Consider the following 11,242-nt stretch of genomic DNA (forward strand, 5'->3'; position numbering starts at 1 on the left):
ATTTTCCCTCTATTGTCCAGGTGGAAAATTGTGGCCCAGAGAAGGAAAGTAACTTGCCCAGGGTCATATAAAGAACAAGTGGCATAACTGGAATTAGGACCCTGAAATCCTGATGCCTTGTCCTATGCTCTAACCCACTAGACCCCACTGCCTCCTAGAGCTAAGAATAGAACCCAGCCCCCAATTCTCTAACTCCCTAAGCCCCACTCCCTCACCAGTAGTGCTGACTCCTAGCCCTTCCATTTTAACCATTAGACCCCACTATCCTCTCAGAGCCAGAACCCAGGTGTCCTGATGTTTGCATCTGTGTTCAGTCTCCTAATACCAGCCTAATTAAACACTATATTTCTGGTTCCAGAAGCACCTAACCACTTTAAATAATAAACAGCTGACTCCCACACCGTTTAGACCAACAGGCACAAAATCATAGGCATTTCCAGATGGGACCAGGCCCAAGGTCCATATAGCCCAGGATCCTGTTTATGACAGGGCCCAGCCCCGGGTGGGCTAGCTGAGAGGGAGTTAACACCCCATTGAAGTGGATTAATCAGGAGAGTAGAGGAGAGTAGGAGCCATCAAGTAGCAGATGGGAAATAATCCCCCAATTAGATCTCACTTTGGTCTCTAATAGAAAGAGATCAGCTTCAGTCCTGAAGCAGGAGGTTTAATATCCCTACCAGACTGTTTGATACTTCTGGAGGCACCACTTAATGACTAAGGTCCTTCAAATTCTACCAACGGTGGCCAACCTGAGCCTGAGAAGAAGCCAGAATTTACCAATGTACATTGCCAAAGAGCCACAGTACTACATCAGCTCACCAGCTCTCCCCGCCATAAGCCCCAGTGCCTCCCACCCACTGACAGCCCTGCCAATCAGTACCTCTTGCGGGGTCTTGGGGGAAGGGGTGGAATGGGATCAGGGCAGGGCAGGGAGCTGAGCAGTGAGCACCCCCTACCACATTGGAAAGTTTGTGCCTGTAGCTCCATCACCAGAGTCAGCACCTGTGCAAGGAGCTGCATATTAACCTCTGATCTGGAACCACAGGTTGGCTACCCCTGAAATTCTTCCAAGTCTAGTCATTATCATGATACAACTACAAGTGTTAAGGGAAATGTAGGCAAGTCTCTTTGCCACATGGGCCATTAAGGAAGGGGATAAATAGGGGAAAGGGAGATGGTTTGCAATAGGAGGAAGGGATAGCTCAGTGGTTTGAATATTGACCTACAAAACCCAGCATTATAAGTCCAAGCCCTTAAAGGGGCCACTTAGGGATCTTGGACAAAATCAGTACTTGGTCCTGCTAGTAAAGGCAGGTGGCTAGATTCAAGGGCCTTCCAGCTCTATGAGATGGGTATATCTTCATGTATTTATTTCTATTACCGGTATTTAAGGTGTAGATGGACCCAGTGTTGACATTCCCCTGTCCCCTCAGGCTCTCATGCTTTCAGAGAGGAATTTTTTTTGCCCTATTGCATGTTTCAGAGCTGCCTTCACCTCCTTGTTCCTCAGGGAGTATATGAGGGGGTTCAGCATGGGCGTGACAACATTGTAGAGCATGGAAGCCAAGGTGTCTACATACAAGGGGTGCCCGGAGGTGGGCCGGTTATAATTGAACATGCACGTGGTGTAGAACAAGGTGACCACGGCCAGGTGGGAGGCGCAGGTGGAGAAGGCCTTCTGCTGGGCCTGGGCAAAGCGGATCTGCAGGACGGCCCTGGCGATGGCCACGTAGGACACCACGATGCAGAGGAAGGGAATAGCGCCCAGCAGCACTGTCACAGCCAGTAGCACAACCTTGTTGAGGGAGGTGTCCGAGCAGGAGAGCTTCAGGAGCTGGGGGACGTCGCAGAACAGATGGGCGATGTGGTGGGAGGCACAGAAGGGCAGGACAGAGGTGAGGCCCGTGTGCAGGGCCGAGTTGAGGAGGCCGCAGGTCCAGGAGGCCACTGCCAGCTGCAAGCAGGTCTTTCTGCTCATGAGGGCGGCATAGCGCAGCGGGTGGCAAATAGCCAGGTAGCGGTCGTAGGCCATGATGGCTAGGAGGATGCACTCGACTCCCACGAAGGTGATGAGGAAGTAGAGCTGGGTAAAGCAGGCCTGGAAGGAAATGGCCTTCTCCTCTTCCAGGAGGTTATTCAGCATATGGGGCAGCGTGACAGAGATGTAGCAGATGTCTAGGAAGGATAAGTTCTGGAGGAAATAGTACATGGGGGTTTGGAGGCCAGAGTCTAGCCGAACAATGATCAGTATCATCCCATTGCCTACCAGAGCCATGAGGTACACAGCCAGGAGTGCCACAAAGACCAACTTGTGCTGTTCTTGGAAAGTAGAGAAGCCCAGGAGCGTGAAACCCAGCTCAGCTGTCCGATTCCCCATCTCCTGCTCGGCTGCACCTGCAAAGGAAGAGGATGAATTATTAATTTAGTGCATCGCTTCAAGAAGCCAAATAGATCTTCCAAAAGCGATGAGTGACTTTAGTGCCCAACTTTTGAGACACCTTTTAAAGGGTTTGAGCTCACAAGCCCCCTGCCTGGAGTTGTAGCCTTTGCCTTTGGCTTGTCTCTGCCCCCCCACAGGTGGCAGTGGGGCTTTGTCTTTAACCCCCCCAGGATGGCAGGGATGGGGCAGCCTCAAACTTCAGTCCCCCCTCCTGGGGTTGTGTAGTAATTTTTTTTTGTCAGATGAGGTGCAATGAAGTTTGAGAACCCCCGACCTAAAGTTTGCTTTCCTGACCATCTTGGCTCTCCACCAGCAACTCACTGAATTTTGTTCTGAACCCATTTTTTCTTTTGGCCTTCACGACATCCTCTGGCAATGAGTCCCACCTACTGACTCTGTGTAGTATGAAGAAATACTTCAGGTCCCTTCCAACCCTGAGATTCTATGATTCTATGATTCTTTTGTTTGTTTTAAACCTGCTGCCTATTAATTTCATTGGGTGACCCTGGGTTCTTGTGTCATGTGAAGGGGTAAGTAACATTCCCTATTCACTTTCTCCACACCAGTCATGACTTTATAAACCTCCATTATATTCCCCCTTAGTCGTCTTTTTTCCAAGCTGAACAGTCCCAGTCTTTTTCATCTTTCCTCATATGGAAGCTGTTCCCAACCCCTAATCATTTTCATTGCCCTTTTCTGTATCTTTTCAAATTCTAATATATATTTTTAAAATGGGGAAACCAGAACTGCACTCAGTATTCAAGGTGTGGGTGTACCGTGGATTTATGTAGTGGCATTATGATATTTTCTGTCTTATTATCTACTCCTTTCCTAAGGGTTCCTAACATTCCGTTCGCTTTTTTGACGGCTGCTGCACATTGAGTGGATCTTTTCAGAGAACCCTCCACACAGACTCCACAACTGGCTAATAACGGCTAATTTAGATCCCATCATTTTGTATTTATAGTTGGAATTACATTTTCCCGTGTGCATTACTTTGCATTTATCAACATTTTACAGGAAAGTACCAGGAAACAATGAGACAATATTGACCAGTGAGTTAGTGACTTCTGGCCTTAAAGTCTATACATTAGTTTAAAATGTGAGTTATTTTGGTGGCTGTTTTTGGGGAGCACTTCCTGAGTGCGAAAGGCAGCCTTGTTTGAAATTTTCACTCTTATTCTTCTTCCTGGCATTCCACTTGATGAGTCCTCGCCCTCCAAAGTGCTCTGCTCAGTGCCAGATCCTCTATCTGCACCACATGCTAAGATGTATTTCTTCGTGACATCCCACCACTTCGTCATTCGGTCGGCCTCTCTGCCTTCCTCCTTCAGGCTTCATCTGTCAGATTCTTTTACCCACATAGTTGCCAGGATGGAACTTTGCATGATCAAACCCTCTGAGCCTACACTCCCTAATTTTTCCATTTATTGGTGTTACTTTAAGTATTCCTCACTCACCCATCACTACATTCACATTCCTGTGGATCAATCACTTGCTCACGGGTCTTCTTTGTTGCCCAGTACCAGGGCCGGCTCCAGACCCCAGCGCGCCAAGCGCGCGCTTGGGGTGGCATTTTGCCGGCAGGGCAGCAGGCGGCTCCAGCGGACCTTCCGCAGTCATGCCTGCAGGAGGTCCGCCGGAGCCACGGGACCGGCAGCGCGCCCCCTGCGGCATGCCGCCCTGCTTGGGGCGGCCAAATTCCTAGAGCCACCCCTGCCCAGTACTCAGCACCATACATTAAAAATAGATGGAGCACTTTTTTATAGACTTTCCCTTTTCATCTCATTAGTAGCTTCCTGTCACATAGTACACCACTTCTCTCTCTGCATTCGAGTCAGGGCTTTACTATTCTAGTTCTAATTTCAACCTCTATTCCCCCTGATACTTGAACCCAGATAATTAACTAGTGGGTAAAATAGGACTATAGGTATCTCTACACTGCAATCACACATTCCGTGATTGCAGTGTGGAAACACCCGTAGGCTCCTAAGTCACTCATTTGCTTATAAAGATTTTACCCTTGAGCTTAACAACATTGAAATCATCTTGAATAAAGACAGAGCAGTAAAGGAAACTTACCAAAGTGCAACACGCAGTCTTCAGGTGGCTTATGATGATTGTTTTCTTCCTCTCTTTGTCTTGATAAAATAATTAAGGACTGAAGTACCCACTAATTTGAGAGGGGTTCTATTTTTGAATGGCCAGTTTGGGATCCAAGGGGCCTGATTTTCAGATGTACAGTGCTAGGTATCCACAAACCCCAAGCCTATGGGAGTTTAGATAATATCATACTGGGTGCTACAGAAAATCCTAAAATAGGAAGAGAGGGAATGGGGTGGGGGTGTGGTGATAGATAGGTAGATAGATCCAAATTTACCAGTAACGCTCACAGTGCTGACAAAATGCCTCTTTTCAGACAGTTTGCATAAAATAGTCTGCAGTGTACAAAAGAAAACAAATCCACCTAGGTGATTCTAATTTTGTTACATGTCTAAGGTTCTTGTAAACCACCAGTTCCTTGCAGCGGTTTAGGGAGCAGGATATAACCACACTGGGCACCACTGGGATTGAATCACACAGGGCTCATTATGTTCACAAACAAGAAACAAATGTGAGAAAAGAATTATGTTCTTTGACTGAACCCAGAGTGCCACGAGTCCCTGGTTGTGGCCACAGATGGGAGCACCAGAAGCCAGACACATTTTGATCATTATTTCAGTGTGTCTGAAAGTAACACAAATCCCAATCAATGACGTTGTTTGGCATTAAATTAAGTTTCTTGCCCCTACAATTGGTCAAAGAGAACACATGCCCCCCCCCCCCCGATGAAACAGTTTTCCAAACAAAAATGAGGCTTTGTCAAAATTGAAATATTTGCCGGGATTTTGACACTATTTTGGACAGAAAACTTTTGAAACAAATCAAAAGCGAACTGGTAGATTTCACTTTGACTTTCTCATTCGGTTTCATTTTGACTTTTCCATTCTGTTCTGACTTTCATATTCATTTTGATATTAATATATTATATTATCAATATTACATTTTTAACACAAAGCATTTGAATAGGGTCGTTTCCAAAATCAATTTTTTTTTCAGAATTTCCATTTCATGAACATTTCCAAATTTTGACTCTTCATCCTAATTTGTGATGAAAATAAATTTTGTGATGCTGGAATTTCCCCTGGGATGGAAATTCCCTTTTCCAGGCCTCGGCGCTTGCCATACTTGGTATTTCCGGGTTCAACAGAGGAACTTAAAGGAGCTTGTTGAGCAATCCCCTAGCCCCCACTTAGCAGGTACTATTGTGCCCCTCTTTAGAGAGGGACAGCTGGAGTCAGATTGAAGGTTACCAGGGACGGCTCCAGGCACCAGCCGAGCTAGCTCATGCTTGGTGCGGCAGATTCTACAGGGAGGAATTCCGCCCAAACCTAGGGCGGCACGGAGGCTTTTTTTTTTTCCGCTGCTCTGGCCGCCCTGTAGGAGGAGGGGAGCGCCCTGCAGCAAACCCGCAGGGCAGCACGCGTCCTTCCCTCCCCACCGACCAGAGCAGTGCGGAGCCCTCCCAGCAGGCGGTGCAGCAGTCGGGCCGCGGGGCGAGTGCCCCACTGAAGCAGTGACCACCCCCCTTCTTTCTCTCCCCCCCCCGCACCCTCCCCCTCCCTTCACTAGACCGGGCATGCACTCTGCAGCACAGGGAGTCCCCCTGCTCCCTGGCTCTGGCCGCCCTGTAGGGTTTTTTTGTTTTGTTTTTTCCCTGCTTTGCCGGCCGCACCGTTGTTTCACTCCCCCCCCCCGCCCCGCTTTGCCGCTCCGTGTTCCCTCCTGCTTTGCCACTCCAGCCATGCCATTGTTTCTTCCCCCCCGCACCCCCACCCAACACCTTTGCCGCTCCGTATTTTTTGGTTTTGGTTTTTTTTCCCCTGCTTTTCCACTCCGGCACATTTTTTTTTTTTGCTTGGGATGGCAAAAAAAAGCCAGAGCCGGCCCTGAAGGTTACATATATTAACCTAGAGAAGAGCTGAGTGAATGCTTAACCTTTTTTTGTTTGTTTGCAGTTCAGCAAAATTGGTTAAAAATTTTGGTTTGGGTTGAATAAAATGTTTAGTTTAATGCTGTGCACACACACACACACACACATATACACGGTCATGCATGCACAGACACACATACATGCTGCACATACAGGCACATTTACCCTCCCCCCGCCCCCAAATTTTCATGCTTTTCAAAAAAAATTCCCATTCCACAGCAGGATACACCAACAACCTTCCAAAGTCTTTTGTGAAAACGTGTCCCACTCTAAAATAGCTGAAAGCTCAGTAGTTGGGAAACTCAGCTAGCAAGCAGGAGACCCTGTGTATCCTATGGGGTCACACTATAGGATTAAATATTTAGTGTTTAGTAAAAACTAGGGATAAGGCAGTAATACAAGAAGACCAAGCGTAAATTAAGCCTATTAAATTAACATAAGTAAATTTATCAGAGTCCACCCAAACTCATAAAATGAGATATAGTCTAATTTCTCAATAACATAATTCTGCTGCAATTGTGCATAAAATGCTGAGTGGTAATCACAGGAAGGCAGCTGATATCAATTTGAGTACATAAGAGCGGCCAGACTGGGTCAGACCAAAGGTCCATCTAGCCCAGTATCCTGTCTTCTGATAGTGGCCAATGCCAGGTGCCCCGGAAGGAATGAACAGAACAGGGAATCATCAAGTGATCCATCCCCTGTCGCCCATTCCCAGCTTCTGGCAAACAGAGGCTAGGGACACCATCCCTCCCCATCCTGGCTAATAGCTATTGATGGGCCTATCCTCCATGAATTTATTTAGCTCTTTTTTTAACCCGGTTATAGTCTTGGCCTTCACAACATCCTCTGGCAAGGAGTTCCATAGGTTCACTGCATTGTGTGAAGAAAAAAATACTTCCTTTTGTTTGTTTTAAACCTGCTGCCTATTAATTTCATTTGGTGACCCCCTAGTTCTTGTGTTATGAGTAAACAACACTTCCTTATTTACTTTCTCCAAACCAGTCATGATTTTATAGACCTCTATCATATCCCCTCCCCCATTCATTTCTTTTGCAAGCTGAAAAGTCCCAGTCTTTTTATTCTCTCCTCATACAGCAGCCATTCCATACCCCTCATCATTCTTGTTGCCCTTTTCTGAACCTTTTCCAAATCCAATGTATCTTTTTTGAGATGGGGCAACCACATCTGCACATAGTATTCAAGGTGTGGGCATAACCATGGATTTATACAGAGGCAACATTATATTTTCTGCCCTATTTTCTCTCTCTTTTTTGATCATTCCCAGCATTCTGTTTGCTTTTTTGACTGCCACTACACATTGAGTGGATGATTTCAGAGAACTCTCCACAATGACTCCAAGATCTCTTTCTTGAGTGGTAACAGCTAATTTAGACCCCATCATTTTATATGTATAGTTAGGATTATGTTTTCCAATGTGCAGTGCTTTGCATTTATCAACTTTGAATTTCATCTGCCACTTTGTTGCCCAGTCATCCAGTTTTGAGAGATCCCTTTGTAGGCTCTTCGCAGTCTGCCAGGGTCTTAACTATCTTGAGTAGTTTTGTATCATCTGTAAATTTCGCCACCTCGCTGTTTACCCATTTGTCCAGATCTTTTATGATTTTAGCACACACTTTAACCACATAATTGCTATGGTAACTAAGTGACATATATGCTAATAAGTTTGAGATGATTAATATACTAATCTATAGAAGGACACCCCAACTTTAGGAGGGTGAGGAAGGGGGTTGTGGTGCAATGAAGTCTGAGAACCCCTGATTCCAGACCATGCCTGATGGGTATTTGTCTCACCCAGTCTTTCTGAACCCATGAAGCTGTACCCAAAAGTGGGTTGCAGGAACATACAAAAGGGGTCATGAACAAAATTTTAAAAGAGATCCTGTTTTGCATACAGTCTTTGGATGCCTTATGCTACACTGAAGAGTCCTGTGGCACCTTATAGACTAACAGACGTATTGGAGCATGAGCTTTCGTGGGTGAATACCCACTTCATCAGATGCATCCGACAAAGTGGGTATTCACCCACGAAAGCTCAGGACTCTTTGCTGCTTTTACAGATCCAGACTAACACAGCTACCCCTCTGATACTTTATGTTACACTGTATGTTAACACTGTGAATACCGATAAAGTGTTTTGAACATGCAAGTGCCACCGATTAGCCAGTCCATTTCAATGCATGACGAGTATGGGAAAGACCTCGCTGGGGAGTGGGGGTCTCACATCCCAGCCTCCCCCCTCCCCAAGCTGAATGCCTCAGGAAGGGACACGGGGGAGACTATTGGCCTGGTGGCCTCTGCTGGTGCTCCGTTGCCTCGCAAGCGGCCTGCTGGGCTGCTTGGGTGACATGTGACAGATCCATGACGGGAGGCAGGTGAGAGAGCAGGAGGCGGATATCTGCAGGTGAGGAAAGCAAGTGCAGCTCGGCAGGAGGCAGATGCCTGGTCTTCCGCCGAGCCCCAGCAACATCCCCAGGTGCCTCTGGGGAACTTTCAGTGCCCTGGGTTCATCACCTGGCCTTGGGCTGCAGCAGTACTAAGCAGGGCTCCCTGGAGTGGCTCCTTCCCCACTTGGAGCAGCTGGTAAGCACTGGAGGGGTAGGAAGGAGACTATTCCTGCCTTGTAAAGCAGTGGTGGATACCAGAGTCCCGGGGAGCTGGAGTGCCACAGGAGCTATGGGAAAGAGAGAAAACACACTAGAGAAACATAACACTCGAATGAGAGTCCTCATTCTGTGCTGTGCGGAGAAAAAGCTGTGTTTTTTCACTTAACCTACTCCTCAACAGGGGAGCACTTACTCTTGTAAATATTCCAGCCAGCGCTCCCGTTGGGGTGCAAAGTCAGTGAATCGCCATTGTGATTCTGTGTGTTCTTCTTCTAACCATTGGGAAATGTTCTCAGATATCAGGGACTCTCTTGGAGGTTTGAAGCATCCGACGGATAGGACCCTATATGGATGCCACTGCTGAAACAATGCCCAGACAGAGCAGCACTTTCTTATTTAGCTCATACAGAGAGTGCCAGCTGTGTTTGGATACTGTTCCTGGGAATTTTGCGGGAAAATTTTGGCTGCCAGCCAGGCACTTCTAGGTCAATGTTCTTCTAGAAAAAGAAAGCAATGCAAACCAAAGGAGGGGTTCACCGTGGACACCCAGCAATGTGCTTCTTCTCTCAAGAAACCACATCCAACACAGGCAGCACCCTCGTACAGAACGACTGGAGCATGCAGTGGTTTAGATGTGATTGGTGGGAATTTCCCCAGCGGAGGTCGCTGATCATTCAACACTGGGGTACAGGTGCGGGTCTTTATCCCGTCTTAGGGTGTGACTACATGCCGTTTCCAATGATCATTCGATTTAAACATAGAGTCAATGAAAAATGGACAACTGAGAGAAAACACTCAAGAGAGATAGGAAACTAGAGGAAACCTACGTGAAGACAGCGCTGTATTTATTCACTTAACATATGCAGGGGCGGCTCCAGGCACCAGTGCTCCAAGCGCGTGCCTGGGGCGGCAAGCCGTGGGGAGGTGCTCTGCCGGGCGCTGCTAGGGCAGCAGGCAGGGTGCCTTCGGCAGCTTGCCTGTGGAGGGTCTGCTGGTCCCGCGGCTTCAGCGGACCTCCCGCAGGCATGCTTGCGGGAGATCCGCCGAAGCCACGGGACCAGCGGACCCTCCCTGCTTGGGGCGGCAAAATGTCTAGAGCCGCCCCTGAACATATGCCTCAACAGAGGAGAACTTTCCTTTCTCAATATTCCAGCCAGTGCTCCCGTTGGCGTGGATGGTTTGGATTTGACTACTCACCGGTAGGAAAAGAAACCAGAGATTCTCGTGTAGGTTGGAGCAACACAAGGGGTGGAATCCCAGAAGGAGTCAACACCAGAAAGACTGTCCGAACACATTGGTGCTTTCTTATAGAGTTACTCAGAAAGCCCCATCTGCGCTTGGCTATTCTTCCTGGGAAGAATGTCTGGGGGAACGGTGGGAGTCGGAGAGCCCCAGCCTGGGAAATCTTCCTCTAGAGAAAAAGAGCATGAGTCTGTGCAAAAAAAAACCCACAACCAAACAAAATATAAAACAACAACGCAACCACCCCCACCCACAAATCGGAGTTCTGCATGAAACCCAGCAATGTGCTTGTTCTCTCACAAAATCAGATCCAAGCCAGGCAGCACTATCTTTTAAGAATGACCTGAGAGTGCAGTGGTTTAGATATGATTGATGGGAATTTCCCTAATGGAAGCTGGTAATCATTCAAAGCTGGAGTACAGGCGCAGTTCTTTATCCTGTTTTGGGGTAAGACTACCTGCAATTCACAACGGTCACTGAATTTGAACAGTGGATGGAAAAGGGAAAACACAAGAGAGAGAGGAAACATATGAATGTGTCATCATTTTGTGCTGCGCAGAGAAAATGCTGTATTTTTTTCACTTAACTTATGCCTCAGCAGGAGAGCACTTACCTGTGTCAATATTCCAGCCAGTGCTCCTGTTGGGGTGCAAAGTCAGCAAAGCTCCATTGTGATTCTGTGGTTTCCTCTTCTGACCATTGGGAAATGTTCTCAGAAATCAGGGACTCTTGGAGGTTGGACACATCCGACAGAGTGGATCCTGTATGGACTCCACTGTAGGAACAATGCCCAGACAGAGCCGCACTTTCTGCTTTACCTCTTCAGAGAGTGCCAGCTGTGTTTGGATATTGTTTCTGGAATTTTGGGGTAATCTGTGTCTTCCAATGAGCCATGACCAG

At 47.4% G+C, this 11,242-nt stretch overlaps 1 protein-coding gene across 1 annotated transcript; it reads right to left on the reverse strand.

The window, feature by feature from the left end:
- Positions 1–1,429: 1,429 nt before the first annotated feature.
- On the reverse strand, positions 1,430–2,377 carry LOC120388869 (olfactory receptor 5V1-like). Its single transcript, XM_039510962.1, has one exon. The coding sequence runs from the start codon at positions 2,375–2,377 to the stop codon at positions 1,430–1,432; it is 948 nt and encodes a 315-aa protein (XP_039366896.1).
- Positions 2,378–11,242: the final 8,865 nt, after the last annotated feature.

The sequence above is a fragment of the Mauremys reevesii genome, linkage group 22, assembly GCF_016161935.1.
Source record: "Mauremys reevesii isolate NIE-2019 linkage group 22, ASM1616193v1, whole genome shotgun sequence".
NCBI classification, from domain to species: domain Eukaryota; kingdom Metazoa; phylum Chordata; order Testudines; family Geoemydidae; genus Mauremys; species Mauremys reevesii.

Bases quoted from the DNA above. Each gene is read 5' to 3' on its own strand.
- LOC120388869 (XM_039510962.1), bottom strand. From the start codon at position 2,377: ATGGGGAATCGGACAGCTGAGCTGGGTTTCACGCTCCTGGGCTTCTCT.